Raw genomic sequence first — 20,489 nt, forward strand, 5'->3', positions numbered from 1 at the left:
TACTCCCTCACTCAAAAAGGGCTTGGGAAGATTTTTTTAAGTCTTAAATTTTGGGAACCACCTATTTTCAAAAGCATAAATTTGAAGTTTGAGTTTTTTTTTTTGGGTAAAAAAAGAAGAAAATAAAATATTAGCTTTCAAAAATTAGATGGTCTCGGTTCAATCGCGAGACATTATCTTTTTGAAAAAAAGACAACCTATCTTTTAAAATTATTATTTCAAATAACCATTTGGTCCTATAAATATTCCATAGAACCCCTAAGTTAAGCAAAAAAATGATGTTAACTCTCCTCTTTACTTTTGCTATTGTCCTGGAAAAGCCGAAGTTCTCTTTTTCTTTCTTCCTTACTGAGGGACCTCTTTCTCCATCTCTCTCTCTAGCAACTTTCTTTGAATACTTATCTCTCGTATCGTAAACCTCACAAGTAAGTTAAAATAAGCATCACGAAATCGATTTTTATGATGAGGTTATTAGAGAAAAAAAGAAAAGTAAATTTTATAATGGAAATAATAAAAGAATAATGAGGTGGTTTAACGTCCTTTTCATTTAATTTGGGGGTTCCATGAGATATTTATCAGATTAGGGTGTTGTTCAGAATTATAATTCTATTGAGGAGGTTTATGTCATTTTCTCTTCTCTTTTTTTCTAGTGTATAAACCGTTTGAATTATTTTTTTCTTTAATAAAATAACTTTATAGGTTGAAGAAGTTACATCCTCAAAATTTAGGGTACTAAAATTACTTCTACATTGGTTTTTACTCAAGGTACTAAATGTAGAATATACTATCTTGAGAATAAGATCTTTAGTCTTAATAAAATTTTGAGATTTTACTTAAAAATCACCAGATGAGTATTCTCAAAAACAAAATTAGATTTTGACTTCTATAACACTTGGATCATACCTTACCGTCTGAAAGTTGGATATTCTCTCTTTGATATTGGGATGCTATTTTTTCCAGTCATATACATATTGTGATTTGAAGTTTGCTTTTGTTTTAGATTAGGTGCTAGGTGAATAGGTTACATACGAGGGTGAGAGAAAAAGAGGGAGAAAGATCATAAATTAAGGAAAGAAACTATTATGGTGATGTGAAAAAATATAAGATTTGATCCTTAATCCCCCAAATGGTCACATACTGAAGGAAAACAAATATGCCACCACAGTGATGTGAGAGTGAGAGGAGGAAAATGAAGATGCTACTGGAAAGAGTGATAGAGATATATTATGTTGCCATTGTCGAGAGAGAGAGATCATAAAAGCATCCTCTTAAATGAATTCAACGGACTCCCAACCAAATATGACCCACTACCACTTTATTGAAAAAGGGGTTAAGCTTTAGCACCGCTGCACCATAATTATGATATTATGGTTTTTATTTTCACTGATATTACCATATTATCACTACACAGCTACACCACCACATTAATGCATTAAAAAATTTAACTCTAAAACTATCTGACGGAATGGGGAGGAGCATGTCATACACCCTGAATTCTCCTCTATATCACATTGACAACAACTTCTTAACCAGTTGAAAAAATCACATTGCTTGTTAACTTTTTAAAAATCGGACTGGCAAGTCGAATTGGTTGTCCATTGGTTCCGAGTAAGACCGGCCAGGTAGTGACTGGGCCAAATTTGAAACAAAAACAAAAAAAAAAGAAATATGAAAAAAATTCAAAAGGTTTTAAAAAGGCGTAGGAACTTCGAATTGCTTCGTGTACAAAAGTTTTATGACATTTTTTTTATACCTAGGATTTTATTAGGCCGATCCCAATTGTGGAGAAATTCGGTACGCGACTCGTCGATTTTAATTCAAATGCAGCGATTCAAAGCTGAACTACCAATTTTTTATTCATTACAAGCGTGTACAATAGTGATCAAAGTAAACATAATCATAATTAAAGTGTGCATAACAATATGTTATGATAAAGAGTAAACATAATCATAATTAAAGTGTGCATAATAATATGATATGATAAAGCTTGGGAACGTCAGATGGTCCAGCTTGTTATTTCTTTATGGGTCATAATTGTTTTTGTATATAAAATTGTTATTTAGGTATTCCTCGTATATATAAGACATGAAGTTCATAATTGTTAGGGCCCGGCCCCATCTTAGCATTGTGTCTCTCAAGGGTTGGTCACTCTATCCCATCTCTCTACCTCACTCCAAATCTGACTCAACTCTCTTGTGAGCGCCCTTCGCAAAACGGACACGTCGACCTGGACCCACCGCGGGTCCCGTTAAGCCCTATTTTAGTGGTTACGTTTGGGATCTAAAATAAAAAATAAAAAATAAAAAATAAATATTAAAGAATTGAAAATTAAGAATTCTATTAATATTTTTTTTATATTTTTTTATTATTTTGACAAAGATTATAAAGTATTTTCGTCATGAATATTTATTTTTTTTATTTGATTTTTTTAAATCTATTGTTTTCAGTACTTTTTTTATTTAATTTTGACGAGACGTGTTGTGTTTAGTTTTACTTTAAAGATGCTTTCATAATTTTTAGGATTTTATTTGTATCTTTTATTTTTAATACTTTTTAACATAGCGAGGACCTGCTGGACCCATTCTGGGTTACTTGGTCCGGCCCAAGGCCGTGTACCATGTCCGAGTCGTGGTTTTCCCACTCGTAAGAAAAATTACATTAATAAAATTCGGCACGACTCCTTCCCTCCAACAAGTAATAATAACATTCCTGTGGATAAAATATGTTTGCAATGAGGAAGAGATAACTCAGAAGAGTTGTATCTCTCTCTTTTCCGATAAAAAATCATTGCCGGAGGGAGAGAGAGATTTGGCCCTCTTTTTCCAACTGAGAAAAAGTCAAGTAGGATGCAGTTTTTATAATTTATGGACTTCATGAAAACGAAGGAAAAGTCTCACCTTGAACCTTCATCCAGAAAGCACTTGGAGCATCGAAGATCTCTATGACACCTCTAAAATCAACTTCCAACACCAATTATGAAATTTGAAGCTCAAAAAATAATACACATCTTGTAGATTTGTGAACATATTTTTAGGATGAAATGGACAGTCTAGATAATGTATTGCAATATATATTATTTTTAAGACTTGAAATCCTAATTTTTTTTCAGAACCATAATTGTCAGGGCCCAAATAATTGATTTGCAGGTTTTTCGATGCCAGAACTGTAATTTTTAGTGACATTTGAGGTGAATGTTTACTTATTTTGATAGGGCGTATTGTCCTAAAAAGTAAAAGATGCGGTTTATAGAAGGTTAGCACCTTAAACAATCAAAGTGAGGCACATGTTTAAATGGAACTGAAAGATGTTGTTTTACTGTTGAAATTCTCGTAATGGTATGTAAATCTATTTTTATCTCTAATTATAAAATTTAAAACTTTAAAAATAGTGTAGAACCAACAAATCTATGAATTCTTGAAAACCTTGAAAATAAACGGTATATATAATGTATTACAAGATGAATCATTTTCAATACTTGAAGTCCATTTTTCACATTAATACATCTCAAGCTCAAGATAATAAACTAGAGATTTTTTTAGTGGAGCCACATTTTCCAATGAATGTTTGAGATGTGCCTCATGGTTGTTGTCATTTACGCATAGATCAAGATTCAAGGTGCGAGTTAGTTCAAGTGGATGACTAAGAAAAAGAGAATTAGTTAAAAAAGGCTTTGGCGATAATAATAAGAGTGCAGTTTGTATAGAGCCGAGGCTCTAAACAATCAAAGTGGAGCGCACCTTCAAACGGTGTCGAGAAATGTGGTTTTAATACTGAAAATCTTTGTGATAGCGTCAAAATATATTTTCATGTCTAATTATTAAATTTAAAACATAAGAAATAGTGTAGATTGAGCAGATCTATGAAAACTTAAAAATCTTGAAAATTGACGGTCCAAAAAATACATTATAATATGTACTATTTCCAAAACTTCGAGACCATCGTCTTGAGGACATCAAAATTAGGTAACATGTTAACACCTCAAAAGATGCTATTTCAACCCCACGATGTACGTTTGTCTTTTCGCTTGGCCTTAGTTTTAGAGGTGAGGCTCTCTCTATGTACTAGGGAGGTTGATCGTTTGAAATGGACTCGATTTGAGAAGCACAAGAGTGAATAATAAATGGCAATTTAGGTCAGGAAAAGGGTAAGATTTTCATGCGCCAGGCAATGTTTTAAAATTTGGATAGGTAACATCGATTGTTTTTCTGTCGAATCGTGGGATTGGGATTGAGTTTGGATCAATCAATAAATAAAAATAAATAAATATTACAATAAGGATTTAATGGGTGGCGATTTAGTGGGGACTTAAAAAAAGCAAAGCATTAAATAAATTCAAATCAGTTCTCACTTTTAATGTGCCTAAAAATAATGGCATCCCAAAATTGCAATAAAACCATCTAATTTTTAGAGAGAATGATCTAGATGTCTAAGAACTCATAACCTATTTTTTATTTTTATTTTTAAAATAAACATCTAGTTATAATTAGTAGTTATAATTAGATGTATCCTTCTTCTTCTTTTTAAACAAATTGCTCGAGTAAATGTTTTGCCAGTGGGAGTGAGTGTACAATACCTTAGCATAGTCTACGCGCTCTGGAAAACTAAAAATGAAGTTGGTGTTCAATACAATGATGGCTGGGACATAAATATCTTTTACTTGGTAAGTTCCTAACTATTTCCAATAAAGAGGAGGTGAGAGAGATTGCATGCCTGCATAGAAACCGCCTCAGGAAGAAAATGACATTCACGCTTTCTTTTATTTTTCTTTACTTTTTTTTTTGGTTTTGTTTTGTAAAAGAATCAGTATCCATTGATTTCATCAAAGTGTCATTACATCATACGAGAATGAGCAATACTAAGCCCAACAACAGCTTATTTACATATTACAAATCTAATAAAGGAATAAGAAATTAAATTTTAGAAAATTACAACATTTAGATCTTCCATCACAACTCCATCTTTTGCAAGAGGATCCGCCTCCATGTTGGATTCTCGATCGCTGTCCGATTACAACATTGTTCACCCACTTCCCTCATCAGAACATTAGATCTTTCTTTTTCTTTTTTTGGAAACACGGTGAATGTCAAATTAACAAATTTAATGGCAAAAAGGTCCATAGTTTTACAATTATTTATAAACCTATTAATTTTTGAAAATGCAAAAAATATAGGGTTTAGACTTTTATAATATTATTAAAGGGGTACAAAAAGATAAAAAAATTAGAAAAACTTGCATAAAACCCCCAAACTTTCTAATCAATTTACCCCAACCTAACTTTTCCTAGCAACTTCTCCTAAAAACCATGTTTTTTAGCAAATACCCCCAATACAAAAAGTTCAATTTTTTTTACGAAAATACCTTTCTCCGTACATAATAAATCATTTTCGAATCCTAGTAAAAGGAAACGCTAGATTGCACTACAATGCTATATTTCTCACTTTAAAACGCCAGACTGCCCCTTTAAAATACCGTACCGGTACTACTGTACTGGAACTTTAAAATGCCGAACTGGCCCTTGAAAATTCCATACCGGCACTTCAAAACCTTTATTCGCTAGCCAAATTAAAGACTATTAAAATTTGGCCATTCGCAGTTTCTTCTTTGGATACAAAATTTGGTGACTATACCCATTTACTTGCCCCGGACTGCTCATTTCTCAAATAGCATAATCCCCGTCACTTCAAAGCATTGGACTACCCATTTCTCGGATAGCATAATACCCGGACCGCCACAATGAAGTGCTGGACCGCCCATTCCAACAAAATAATTGCCGGAACACCTCTTCCAAACGCCGGACCACCCTCTTTAGGGAAAATGATTTGTTATATAAGGAAAAGGTATTTTCGTCAAAAAAAAAAGCTTTTTGTATTGGGTATTGCTAAGAAACATGGTTTTTTTAGGGAAAGTTGCTAGGAAAAGTTAGGTGGGGTAAATTGTTTAGAAAGTCTATTTTTTGGTTTTTTTTTACAATTTTCCCAAAAAAATACACTTGACAATATGATTTTTAATTTCTATATCAATAGGTCATTTCTCAAAAAAAAAATGTTAAAAAAATCTCAAATTGCTTTTGTTGGATGTTGGGAAGCCAAAACGATTAGTGCTACGTGATAGTTTTACCCAAAAGAGGTACTTCTGTCATTCGGCTAAGGCCTCCTTTTGGGTAAAACTATTAAAGTGCTTAAAACTATTAAAGTGCTTCTAATTGTTACGACTTCTCAACACTAAATATGGCCATATGGAAAATTTGAAAATTTTCAATATTTTTTAGAGGAAATACTATATTGGTATAAAAATTTAAAGCATACCCTCAAATATAGTTTGTACTCTTTTTAATACCTTTAATGATATTGTAAGAGGTTTAAACACCTTTTTTTTTATATTCTTTCCCTTATTTCCATTCAAGTATTTTCTCAATAAATTTGTTAAAAAATGGAACCAATTGACCTTGACATGGACTTGCAGCCCTGAACAGGGTTTTGAGCACTTGATCAAATGAGTCAAATGGCATAAATACCCATATGCCAACTGAATTTGAAATCTATAGCATATTTGAATTTTTGAGTTTCAGAAAATCTTTGGAATTTTTGGGTTTTTAAACATGATTCAATCTTAAAAAATATTTTTTTAAACATATGTTACCATGTTTTTTTTTTTAATAAATAGTTTAGTGGCTATATTGAAGAGGTGAAATCACCAAAATATGAAGTCCTAAAACTACTCTTAACTGGCATGGGGAATGATTGGACCATGAACTATATGAAAGCGTACAATATTTTGATTTTTTTTTTTAATGGTTCTCCAGGAAAAAATGGTATCGCCAAAGGCATCAAACATCCATCTTTAAGATGCCAAAAAGTGGTGGTCCCTCCTAAAAAATACAAATTAAGGGTCAAAAAATATTTTATAATAAATTATTTTTTTAGCTTTGATTTTTTATTTTTTGACATATTAATGATGTCCATGCTATAGATTATATATTTCTAACAAATTAGAGCGAAAATTGATCTAATAAATGGGTCATAAAGGGGGAAAATATATCTATATGAGTCTTAGGAGTCATAAAAATCATGTGCAAACTCTAGACAGACATTTTATTTCTAACTATACTAAAAAAAATTTATGTTCCCTTAGCTACCCTTTATAAAAAGAGGACCATTTTCACATAATATCACAAAAATGATCTCAATAATAGAACAAACAGATTTGACAGTAAAACTCATACACATCCAACTTCTCTTTTTGGCCCCCTCTAATGTGGGGGCGAATTCCCCTTCAAGTGTAGCTGTCAATGCTGAAAAGTTATACACTCTACTTTCATTGTTATGGGGAAGCATGTAGAGAGATGTGTTATTTTCTAGTCTTTTCTGAGCCTTTTGTCTGGGAAAGTGGCTCAGCCAGCTAGCTCCAAAGATCCCATGAAGTAAAGAATCAAATTTGAAATTTTGTGTACAATGTAGAGAGGGAAAGAGAGAGAGATTAATGAGTTAATGGGTGAGAGAGTGCATGCGATCACAATGAGTGTGTGTGATGTGTGTGAGAGAGAGAGAGCAGAGTTATCGAGAATGCGCTGGACTTGAGTAGTGGGTCCTATTGGTCAGGCAAGTGGCTAGTGTGTTGGTTGGCTTAGTTAGGTGTGAAAATTAGGTTTGAAAAAAAAAAAAATGTTTGACTAGTTTTGAATGGTTGGACGGGTCGATTCTAACTTTTATGGCTTGCTTGAATAAATATGGGATGGTATAACATCCATATCATATGGACGCTCAAAGTGTTTTTATCCATCGGCCCCAAAAAAGTTGGCATTTTATATTTTATTTTTATTTAAAAATTATATTTATCTAGAATTGGGAGTTAGACTTATTTCTTTGTGAAAAGCCAAATAAAAAAAATAAAAATTGATCAAAATACCCTAAAATATTTTAAAGATAATACTTTTTTATTATTTTTATTTAGTACATCATATAAAAATATGTATATAACCTAAACTTTAAATAAATATCTTTGTGATTGTTGGATGTGGCCATACTTAATCCGAACCATTTGAAGGGAGTCCGTGCACCCTTCCATCTACCGTCCACATTTAGCCGTTTTGCATTTTATATAATAAATTATTATGTATATATTTATTAAATTTTAAAATCCTATCCAACCGGTTCAAGTAGTACTTATACTGGACCATACATTCACCTATTTACTGGCCAGTTTGGTCTGATCTAAATAACAATGTGTTGAGAGAGAGAGAGAGAGAGAGAGAGAGGAGCCTTGATCCCAAGGTATGGTAACAACATAGGATCCCAAGGTTAGACAACAACATTGGGAACTAACGAGAGTCACAAATGAGAGTCACAAGAGCATGAAAACCATGAAACTGAACTGACCAAAAAAAAAAGAAAAAAGTATGTATGTAAGTCCAGTAAGGCTTGGACCATAGTGAAACCGACAAAAAAAAAAAAAAAAAAAATGTGTCCAGTGAGGCTTGGACCATAGTGAGGAGCGATGGATCTAAGGAAGGCATCATTTCCACATGTGACAAACCGAACATAGGGTTTTGATGGGGATAATCTTCATCTCTATGCACGTTTTGCAAGCTTGCTTACCTCAATTGCTTTGGCCTCGTGTGACCGCAAGGCCCATATTCCCATTATTTGGACTTTGACGCAGTATAGTGAGAACCATAGTATTGGTCTCAATTGAGTCTTGACTCAAAATTCCTCATGACTTGAACCTAGACTAATACAGTTCCATTTATTGGCATTATCCAAATGCAAAGTGGGTGGGCCATCAACAACGTGGCTTTTGTTATCTGGGAGAGTATTGTTTATGGCATCATAATAAAACATCCTAATCAAGATTAAGAACCCGGGCATTATAATTATTTTACATGCATTAGGAGGTCCCAATCCATCGCATCGGTCAAGTCAGAGCAACTCAAATTATTAAAATAACCTTGCCTGTTCCCAATTCTGAACTAACAATTTAAGTGTTTTTAAAAAATATATTTTGAGGAGGTACCTATATATAACTTGTTACAAGATCAATTATTAAAATTATTTTAAGGAGCTACCTATGTATAACTTGTTTGAAGAATTTAAATGAATAGTTTACAAAATAAAATACAAGATAGACTATTTAAAGGCTCATTTTTCCTTTCTCATATTCATGATCATGGTGGTCTAAACGATGAACCTGTAATGTTATTGGAACCAATATTTATTTCCAAAATGGATTTAGGAAGGTTAAATTCTCTATAATATGTGATAAGTGTGTTTCCAGATTCGACAAAACCTTACCTTATTATAATTAATATTGTTTTTATGCAGCCCTCCTGTGAAAAGGCTTTTGAATTCACTTCCAAGGAGTGAGATCTTCAATATCTCATCAGTGTCCCTCCATAAACAATTTAGTAGCCCACACTGGTTCCTTTTTCTTAGGAAATTTGTCAAAATATACCATGAGATTAACTATTTAACATTTTTGCCCGTATATTTTGAATTAAATTTAAATATGTCCATAAAAAATGCACATGGTTTTAACTTGAAATAGTAGAAGAAAAGTAAAATGTTAAATAAGTATAAAGCACATTTTGATCAATTTCCCCTTTTTCTTTTGACAAAAAAAAACAAAAAAATCCACTTCTTCAAGTTCTCCCGTTACAACCCAAACATAATCTCAAACCATTTCACTAGAATCTCAAAAGTGCAGGAGTACAGTCACTTAGTAACCTTATATTTTTTTATTAAAAACGAAAGGATTCTATACTTCTTCTACTATATAGAAGGTCTATGCTTTGGGTATGTTTGGTTCAACAGAAAATCCCTCTCCAAAAAGAGAGATTTCCAAGTTGTAATGTTCACCATGGCATGGCACAACACTTTCAAACTAAGTAGAAATCAAAGCACCTAACCGTATTTCAACATTGGCGGGTAGCCTGCTTTCCCATGCGCGAAGCATGAGAAAGCGTTGATTTGCAGATACATTGTTATCCCGGAGGGGGGTTCTTCCACAAACCAAACATCTCCTCAGTGCTTCTCTGTTTCGTGATTTTTGGTGCTCATATTAATGATATGCTGGTGGTTATGTGATGAGAAATCTTACGTGTCAAATATGAATAAATAATCTTCCTAGGTTGAGAGACAACGGCGCACCAGTGGTCTAGTGGTAGAATAGTACCCTGCCACGGTACAGACCCGGGTTCGATTCCCGGCTGGTGCATTTGCTTTCTTTTTTAACCAATTCAGCTACAAAATAGTTGTACCAAAATACCCTCTCATGTAAAATTTGCTTTTTTTTTTTTTTCCCTATTCCCACCCTTCCAAAATAATTGTACCAAAATCTCTTGTACATTAATTACCCTCTCATGTTATTTTATTTGCTTTTTTTTTCCTATTCACCCTTTTTTTTTTTTATGTGCAGTTAGCATACGGATGCATCCGTAGCTGTAGAAGTAAGGTGTGCACCTTCAAATTTTATAATGGTATATAATTTTGATGTAAAATGTTCTTAGGATTATCTCAAAATCTATTTTTATATCTAATTATAAAATTTTAAATATGGTTAAAATCAAATAGATCTATAAACATATGAAAATCTTGAAAATGGATGGTGTAGATAATATGTAGTAAAATGCACTATTTCTGATACTTAAACTTTTTTATTTTTCATGGTCATACATCGGGATGTCGAGATGATCAATCAAAAGGCTTTTCAACATTAAAATTGCCTTTTAGAATGGATTTTTGAGGTGCATCCGTAGTTCCACATTTGAGGTTGCAACCTTATATAAACTTTTTCCATTTTTTTTTTTTTTTTTCCTATTCAGCTACAAAATAGTTGTACCAAAATCTCTTGTACTCTCATGTTTAAAATTTGTTTCGTTTTTTTTTTCCGATTCAGCTATAAAATAGTTGTACCAAAATCTCTTGTATCCTCTCATGTTTAAAATTTCGGGACCGTTTATTTTCTATTAAACTATACCAAAATCTCTTGTAACTGCTAGCCTCCTAATTATGTTTTTCTTTGTTCTTTTTACAAATTTGATATTTTTATTTTATAAAATGCCGAACTCTTCTATTAGTCAACTTTCTTTCCTTTCTCATCCGTTGCGTAAAACCAATCTTACCTACGTAGACTCCAATATATAAATTTAGACATGAAAAAGAAAATGATTTTTTTTTTAATATTATGACTATTTTACAATTGCATTAATATCTTTTGAACTTGGAAAATGATTAATCAATATCTTTATTAGTATTGTTCATGGATTATTACTATTTATTTATTCATTTAATTAAATAAAATTCTCAAAATACTTGTTGTTGTTATTATTTTAATTATTATTTAACAATTATTAATATATTGTTGTTGTTGTTATTGTTTTAATTATTATTAATTAAAATTATTATTATTACTTTCATCATCATCGTGATCAATAAAATTTGTATATCAAGTTATAAAAAAAAAAAAAAAAACGAATGACTAACATATGAGTTTGGCATTTTGTGATTAAATTTGTAAAGAACATAGAAAAATATAATTAGGGGGTAATGGTCTTAATATTTTTAATTTGAAGGGGTACTAAGAGATTTTGGTGATCCCAAGATACTAATAGAGATGGAAATTTCGAGGGAGGAAGTAAACGTCCTTTTGCCTCTTTGTGTTTTTACCTATTCAGGTAGAAAATAGTTATTTGGACCATTCTGAAATGCAAAAGACAACTTGTTAACTTTATTATTATTATTATTTATTTATTTTAAGCCAATGTTAAGGAATTCCTATTTGAATTTATATTGCAGTGTTCGACTGTCCTCTACTTTCTTTCTCTCTCTTCATTCCATTGATACCAATTGTTGCATCTGTCTCTTGGAGGCTCTCTCTCTCAAAGGGCATGTCTGAAATGAGTGGAATCGGGATGCAGAACGCTCCCTCTTCCACTTTTGTTGTGGATGGCATAAAAGTTATGTCTATGCACTTTTGAGAGGGGTTGGAAGGCCGTCCTCCCAGATTCCATGCTCGACAGCAAACACGAGACCGTGATCGGTGGAACTTGGGTTTTCCACTTCCAAAAAGTTCCACCGATCAGATCACATTCGCCCCAATCGACATAAATGTGTGTGGTAACCTATGTCAGGATCTTTAACTCTAATATTATCTTACTCTTATGGTTTTCAATTTTACTATGTAAATGAAGAACTTATATTCGATCTCAAATATTTGAGATAAGTTTGACCGATCAGAGTAATGCTATGGCTAATATTTGTTATTATTTTTCTAATTTGTTTTTTTATATTTCTAAACCAATATTTAAGACTTCCTATTTGGATTTATATAACACAGTGGTCCACTCTCCCCAACTCTCTCTTCCAATCATCAGAGTGTTCCATTTCTTTCTCTTTAAGACAAACGAGTATGGTACCCCATCTGTTTTTGAGTCCAAGTCAATGACACTCATGCGGCCATCTGATTTGAAATTTAACATGAAGAAATGACTTTTTTTTAATGTTTTTCTTATTCCTAATAAGAGAGAAACACTTTTTTTTAATGTTTTTCTTATTCCTAATAAGAGAGAAACACTTTTTTTTAATGTTTTTCTTATTCCTAATAAGAGAGAAACTTGTGTTCAACACAAAAAAAATTTAGAAGAGATTTGTGTTCTTTGTTGCTTTGAATGCTTTATAAAATTTTCAAAGTAAACGAGAGAGAGAGAGGGACTTTATTGTATAGGGTTTAGACTGCAAACAATTCCAAAGCTCCAGCCAAAAATTTCCTAAACGACCGTCTTTCTTTAACTTAATGCCTTTCTCTTTTAGGAATAAGGTTTTATAGACTCGAGGCTCTAAACAATCAAATCAAAGCCCACCTCAAATATTTTATTAAAAGAGGTTGTTTTGATGCTCAACTATAGAAATTATAGAAACCTGCATTTATTTTTTGGTACAATATTTTCTTTCATTTGATGTATACCCATATTACGAATGTGGTTCATTGCACATATTACTTTTTTAGTAGTATACAACTTTGTAAACTTTTAAATTAGAACTCTTGTTCACATCTATGATAAGCTCTGAAATACAGTTTCTCACACCAACTACCCTCAAATTGATCATCTTGACACCAAGTGCATCTTGTAACGCATTTTTTAACTGTCAATTTCAAAATTTTCAAGTTCTCATGGATTGGCTCGATCTACACTATTTTCGACACTTTAAATTTTATAATTAAAGATGAAAACATATTTTAAAGCTATCACAAAGATTTCCACTATTGAAACCGCATTTCTCGACACTATTTGAAAGTGCACTTTACTTTGATTGTTTAGATACAAACCGCACCCTTAAGATCTACACCAATATTACGGTTTGTGTTTGCTAGAAAAATGAGTACTAATAATGTTAATGATAATAATATCTATATTAATAAATTAGGAGGGTTAATGGGCTTGGCCAATAGGCCTAAGCGACCAAAATATCACTAGAGAAGCTCAAGTAAGAAAACCATAATAATAATATTATTATTATTAAAACTCAGTTTTCTGGTGAGCACAAACCTTAATTTTGGTGTAGATCTTAAAGGGAGCTTCAATAGCGATAGCTTGATAGTGTTAGGCCGATTTTTCTTTTCTTTTATTTATAGTTTTAAAATTATTTGTTATTACTACTACTACCATTGCTATTATTATTTATTGTAAAGGGTTTATATAAAGTTGCCACCTTATAGTAAGGTGCACATTAAAAAATAATTAGAAAAGAGAGTTCAAAAGTTAGAAAAAACCTAATTGATCATCTTGACCTCTATATATGTGGATGAAAAGAAAAAAAAAGTTGAAGCCTTAAAAATAGTTTTTCTTGTAACAACTTTTCTGAATGGTCAATTTTTAAAGTTTTCAAGTATATAAAGATATGCTAGATTTGTATCAATTATGAAATTTTTAAATTTCATAATTAAGGTTGAATATGGATTTTCATGGAAAGGTTTCCAACACATGAAACTACAGCTTTTAGCAAAAATTAAAGGTACACCTTGCTTGCATAGTATCAGGTCGGCAAAATTTTGAGGGAAAATTTCGTATAGAACCATAATTCCTCATATTATTTAATGGTACACCCTCTTTTCGTTTTTCTTTCAAGCGGCATAAAGAAATCCTTAAAAATTACCTCCTCATCTCTTATATCCCTATTTTATTTACTTTTGAATATAAAAATTAGCCTTAACAAATATTTTTATATCATTTCATCTCAAATATTTTTTAATCATCTTTTTCCCTTTTTACTCATTAAAATTGGTTTTGGGTTGAAATGATATAAAAATATTTATTAGGACGAATTTTTATGATCAAAAGTCAATAAAAGATGAAAACAAGAGATAAGGGGTATAATTAAATATTTAGGGGATTTTTTATACTGCGTTTGAAAGAAAAAACGTCAAAAAAAAACTCTCATGAAATAATAGGAAAAATTAGAGCCCTTTACGAAATTTTTCCAAATTTTGACTAACGCCTTGCTTCCTCCTCACCCTTATTTATTCACATGCAGTTTTTGTTTAAGTTGTCACCCATAACTAATGAGCAGAAAATTCAAAATTAATCTGCACAGAATGCTCTTATCACTTCACAAAAACATTCACGCTCTGAAATGCCAAGACCAATTTTCTTCCATTTCGCTCTCTAAACTCCAAAATTACACCTCACCCCATGAAGTTAGATCACTCCATGCACAAATCCTCAAGACCCAACACTCAGAAGACCTCTCTCTTCTCTCTAGACTCGCACACAGATACCTCCTTTGCCACTGTCTCGGAGATGCACTCCAAGTATTCGCCCAAATGAAGAGAGAGAAAGATCCTCATGTTTTCCTCTGGAACGAGTTTGTAAAATGGTATTCTAGAAATGGATTTTACATAGAATCGATGGAGTTTTACCGCTGTTTATCTCTCTCTAAAACTCCCCCTAATGAGTTCACGTTCACCTTCATTCTGCCTGCGTGTGCTGGTTCAAGGTCTCTTTTCCATGGCCGTTCAATACATGCTCAAATAATCCTCAGAAACATGGATTCAAATCTCTTTGTTGCTACGGCTCTAATAGATATGTATGGTAAATGTGGTGATTCTCTATCTTCGCGCCAAGTTTTTGATGAATTGAGACAGCCAACTACTGCTTCTTTTAATGCTTTGATTTCTGGGTACGTGACCAATGGGGAGTTCAATGAGGCAATGTGGGTCTTCAACCAAATGCTAATTTCTAGAGAGAGAATGGATGCCATGACAATGGCGAGCATCTTGCATGCTTGTGCTTCACTTGGGGCTCTGCAGCAAGGGAGATGGATCCATGAACTTATAGAGAGAGAGAATATAGAGAAAAATGAATATGTAGGAGCTGCATTGATAAACATGTACGCCAAGTGTGGTAGTATTGCAGATTCTCTTAAAGTGTTCGATGAAATTAACCGAAGAGATTTGGTTTTATGGACTAGTATTATATGTGGGTTAGGATCCCATGGGCTTGCTTATGAGGCTGAAAGGATCTTCTTAAGCATGATTAGAACTGGGATTAAGCCTGACACTATCACTTTTGTTGGGATTTTATGTGGGTTTAGCCATGTGGGTTTAGTTGAAAAGGGGTGGGAATACTATAAGTTGATGAGTAGTTATGGCATGGAGTATAGTTTAGAGCATTGTAATTGTATGGTGGACATGTTAGGGAGGGCTGGGAAGCTTGAAGAAGCCGAGAATTTTGTCAGAGAGATGGATATGAAGCCTGATGCAGGTATATGGGGTGCATTGCTAAATGCGTGCAAGATTTATAAGGATGTTGAGCGAGCCGAGAGGGTTGTCGAGGAGGTTTTGACATTGGATTCGGACAATGCAGGTTGGACAATCGCTCTCTCTATACATAAGATAGGTCTATTGTTCAAAGTTGATATAATTTGGATATTTTACTAAAGTTGATAAATACGCAATGGGGTATTGTAAGTGGCAGAGTGGCCTTGCTGCCACGATCCACTGAGATTCAGCTCTATGTCGCAACAATTTTCATTCTAAAAAAAAAGGGCATTTTTTACCATATTGAAAAGATTTTTAAATACATTGAGAATTAGATATTATTTTGAAGTTGGCTGGTTTTGATCAATCAAGTTTTCATTTTTCATCTTCATTTGCAATCAATTTGACTTGTCTTTGTTGAAGTTGGCGGTGTTTTGTCGACCAAGTTTTTGATCTTTTATCTATCATCACCATTGGATTGTTTTTTTGGGGGATGGAATACTGATTTTTCATCAATTTTTCTACCCTCATCTTTCGTTGACAATTCCAAGTTTTGCATGGGATCATGAGGTTGGCAGTGCAAGCTTATATTTTCTCTCCATATACATTCTTCTTAGATAGCAAGTATGCCAATGTTTGCAAGCTGTACTATGTTATTAGTTATTTATACTCCAAATTATTTTCATTGTTTTTGTTTATTGGAGAGCCTATGTGAGAGTTTGGTACTTAAGAGTATATGTTAAAAGAGTTCGCTTATTGAATTAGTGTTTTGTAGAGGCCTCATCCATTTGAAAGAAAAATGCAGGTTGGTATGTTCTAATGTCAAATATATATGCGACTTCGGGAATGTGGGATGGTGTTGCAAAGATGAGGACTCTTATGAAGCAAAGGAATGTTTTGAAACTGCCTGGTTGGAGTTGGATTGAAGTGGATGGTCAAATCCACAACTTTTTAGTTGCAGACAACTCTCATCCTCTCTCCTACGAGATTCATAAGCTCACGAAGGACTTGGACAAGAGGATGAGGGAGATGGGTTATGTTCCATTGTTAGATTGTGTTTTCAGCAACATGGGTGAAGGTGAGAAGGAAGGGTTATTATGTGGACATAGTGAGAGGCTTGCAATTGCCTTTGGGTTGCTAAGCACAAAGCCTGGAACAACTTTGAGAGTTATGAAGAATTTGAGGGTGTGTATAGATTGTCACAATGCCACCAAGTTTATAACTAGGATAGTGGGGAGAGAGATAATTGTCAGGGATGCAAAGAGGTTTCACCATTTTAGAGAAGGGCTATGTTCCTGTGGGGATTATTGGTGATCTTGGCTTTCTAGGCTAAGGCACATCCAAGGCGTGTCATTCTCTGTGTCATAGTTTTCCAAGCAACAACACCATCGTCTTGCACCTCGTATTAGAGATTTCCAATTTAATATGCACCAAAAGTATTGTCAAATAGAAAAAGTTTTGTCATGTAAAGCCATACGCAGTTCAATTCAGTTTTACAAATTCAAGTCACTTTCATGCAATGGTGTCTCATTCCATGTGCTGTAAGTATTCTTTTATTTTTTGTGCTGACAGTCTAGTAAGGGAATTGTTGCCATTGTACTGCACCTCCTGTTTACCATATGAGTTGAGATAAATGAAGCAAATTATTTCACCACTCACACGTTGGTGCTTACAATTTCTCTGCAGCATTTCAAATATCCTTTCTTTTTTTTTTCTTTTTTTCTTCTTTTTAATTGGAAACTATTTTTCATTCCATTGTTTAACCTGCTGCAAAAATGTGTCTAAAACCCAGAGGGCTGTACAAATTTTTTTTTACATAAGATACGCATGTGCAAAATGTGCATAAAAATTTACAAATTTGGCTTTATGAGTACTGGTTACTAGCATTCATGGTGTGTTCGAGTTATTTTTAAGCATGGTCCTTCTGTTCCTTCATGTTTCAAGGTTTCTGCGAGATTGTTGGCTCCTTTTTACAGGTTTTTGAAGGAGATGGAGAAGTCTGATGCTAAGTCCAAGACTTCCAGGAACTGACCAGCAAAATGCTGTGGGAAGCCATCTCATCTCCAGCCCAATGGATAGCAGTGGCTGAGCCTCCCTCAACTAGGAGGTTTCACCACTTTGGTTGGAAGAATCTTAAACCGTCTAACATAGCTTGGACCTCTGGTGGCATCCAATGGCCTGCCGGGGCCTAAAAAAAAGAGGAGAATCTCTCCATCGTGGTCTCAGAATACAACTCCAATGCCTGTTGGACTAGGGTTGCGCTGGGAATTACCATTGAAGTCATTTTGATGGTTCCTTGAGGGAGTGGCCTGTGATCTAGGCTCCCTGCCATGGCAGGCCATTGGTTTAGCATGTTGAGAAAAGAGTATTTCCAGAAGGCTTTCCTACTCTGGGCGTAAGAAATGATCAGGGAGTTAATTCTGCCAATCTCAATTGAAATGCTCTTTAAAGGTGCATCTGCTTCCGTCTGAAAAGTTGCCACATCAGTCAGCCTCTCTTCAGCATGTGTGGTGGCATGTGTTGGTGATGGAGGTCTTTTGTTGAAGATGGGGTGACCCAAACGAGCCCAGAAAGGTTGAGAGGGCAGGACTAGATGACAAAGGTTACCTTGCAGTAAACAAAGCGGTGGGGAACATTCTCTGCTTTCTCCTTGCAAAGGCAACATTTATTGTCTAACGTCATGCCTCTGTGTTGAACATGGTCTATTGTTAAGACTTTGTTGAGCACACCTACTAGCCAAAGGCTTGGCCCTTTGGCGGTGTGAAGATCTCCCAAAAGTTTTCTAGTAGGGGAGAGGCCAAATGTTGGAGGCAGAACCTCTCTAAGCTTAGAAGCCAAAATTGCAGCTATAATCTTGGAAGAACTATTGATCGAGGTGAGAGGGTGGTAATCTTTTATGAGTTCCCCCCACCTTCATTTTTATGTGTAAGGGCATTAAATGCAGCACTGATGCCCTTATCTATGATGCTTCTCTTCTGAAAATAGGGGAGGACATCTGCTAGTTCTGTGATGATTAGGTGGAGAAAGTGTTGAAGAAGGCCATTAGATAACCATCCTGTGTGCTCTGTTGTGGCTGAGATTGAAGACATTAGCCCCTCAACTTCCGCCTGCTGAAAAGGGCATTCAAGCCAAGGCATTGAGGCCTCAGAGATTTTGTCAAAACTGAGATTTTAGAAAGCTGGCTAGGGAAATTATTGCTAGTGTATAGCTTCCCAATGTACCTGATGGGAGTTCTTTCAATCTCCAACCTGTTTTTCAAGATCGAGCCCCCTCCTTGAATGGATGAGACTGTGTTCTAACACCTAAAGTTTGCAATTTTATGTAAAGCACCAGTGTTTCGATTTCCCTCTTTTTACGATCTGATCCACAATCTCTGCCACTCAAAGGCTTCCTCTTGGTGATTCGTGAATCAGTTCTTTCTACGGCTTTGCTGGTTGGGAGATTTGGCTTTCCTCGAACTGGTCTACTTGAAAGGCCTTCTTTGTCGCTTGGTATCCAAAGTGATCTCTGTTCCATTGCCTGAGCTTATCTTTGAGGAGTTTGCAATTTTTTTGTAAAAATGGTGGCCTGAAGACCGCCATTTAGTGACCAGTTTGGGTAGACATTTACCCTGAAGCCACATGGTAAAAACAGAAGCAGTAAAGGGCCATCAAACTTCAAATATCCTTGTTTCCAAATTCTTTCTATCTACTTTTGTTTCTCTTTATGAGTTTATCTATATTGGTACAACTATCAAAACAGGCCTTCCTCTCAAGATTTCTCAAGTTAATGCTCAGCCAAAAAAGAGAATTCTTAAGTTATTATCTCTTGTTTCCTTTTAGCTCATAATAAAAAATATACATACGTTGGAGTTCCTAGTTACAGTGACCGCTTACCATAAGTTGCAGGTCCCATTCTGGAGAAGAGATGGTCAGGTACCAAAAAAGAAAGAGGTTAGTTTAAATGGGGTTTTTGCAGATAAACTTTAAAGATTCTAATTTCCTCATCCAAACTGGTAAGTCTGCCATTAAGGTTAAGCGTAAGGGTTCCACTGGTGTATGCTTTACATCGAAGATATTCTATTTGCATTCGGTCCTTCACCTTCGCTTCTGATGAACTTTATGATCATCTTTGCCCGTACTAGTATTGGGTGGTCACTCAATAGATCATGGAATTTTATGGTAATATCTCTCAGAATTGATCATGTCAAAATAGATGATTGATATCCCCTAAAACATGATGGGTGCGGTTTCTATAAGGTGCAACCTTAATTAAACAATCCAAATAAGGTGCACCTTAAAATTTTATCATAACATGTAATTCATACCTAATTAGAAAATTTTAAATTCTAAAAATGGTTAAAATAAAGTAGATCTATAAATATATGAAAATCTTGAAAATGGACGGTCTATAGATAATGTGTTGCAAGATGCACTATTTCTGGAGCTCAAAAACTATTTTTTTTTTTTTTCATATTCATACATCTCAATGTCGAGATGATCGATTAGAGGGTTTTTTCAACATTAAAACAACATTTCCGATGGATTTTTGAGGTACATATGTGATTCTACATTTTAATGTTGCAACTTTATATAAACTTTTCCCAAACATGATACAAGTCTTTTCTTAATGCGAAATCGATAATTTCTCATAAGAAAATTGGATGCAAGTCTTTGCGCAAGTACAATTTTAAGTACTCTTACCCAACATCTGTGGTCGATGCTTATGGTAAGCGGAGTCGAGTAAATGTTCCTATTAAA

The 20,489-nt window shown here is 34.0% G+C and overlaps 1 protein-coding gene and 1 non-coding gene across 3 annotated transcripts; both read left to right on the plus strand.

Moving 5' to 3' along the window:
- Positions 1 to 10,138: 10,138 nt before the first annotated feature.
- Positions 10,139 to 10,209, plus strand: TRNAG-GCC (transfer RNA glycine (anticodon GCC)). The gene has a single exon. It is a non-coding gene; the product is annotated as a tRNA-Gly (tRNA).
- A 4,191-nt stretch (positions 10,210 to 14,400) lies between these two features.
- On the plus strand, positions 14,401 to 19,411 carry LOC18421457 (putative pentatricopeptide repeat-containing protein At3g23330). 2 transcript variants are annotated; one of them, XM_020676596.2, is made up of 2 exons: positions 14,401 to 15,856; positions 16,556 to 19,411. In XM_020676596.2, the coding sequence occupies exons 1-2, from the start codon at positions 14,554 to 14,556 to the stop codon at positions 17,062 to 17,064; spliced, it is 1,812 nt and encodes a 603-aa protein (XP_020532255.1). In that variant the 5' UTR covers positions 14,401 to 14,553; the 3' UTR covers positions 17,065 to 19,411. The 2 variants fall into 2 exon arrangements, with proteins under 2 accessions (XP_020532255.1, XP_088718012.1); XM_088861886.1 differs by having other exon boundaries at positions 14,408 to 15,856; positions 17,727 to 19,411.
- Positions 19,412 to 20,489: the final 1,078 nt, after the last annotated feature.

The sequence above is a fragment of the Amborella trichopoda genome, chromosome 3 (assembly GCF_054954075.1).
Source record: "Amborella trichopoda isolate Santa Cruz 75 chromosome 3, AtrichopodaSantaCruz75HAP2 v2.0, whole genome shotgun sequence".
Classification (NCBI taxonomy): Eukaryota; Viridiplantae; Streptophyta; class Magnoliopsida; order Amborellales; family Amborellaceae; genus Amborella; species Amborella trichopoda.

What these genes read in the sequence shown, in the direction of transcription:
- LOC18421457 (XM_020676596.2), top strand. Translation starts at nt 14,554, where the DNA reads ATGAGCAGAAAATTCAAAATTAATCTGCACAGAATGCTCTTATCACTT. An exon ending in ATTGGATTCGGACAATGCAG is followed by an intron (nt 15,857 to 16,555) that starts GTTGGACAATCG and finishes AGAAAAATGCAG; the next exon opens with GTTGGTATGTTCTAATGTCA.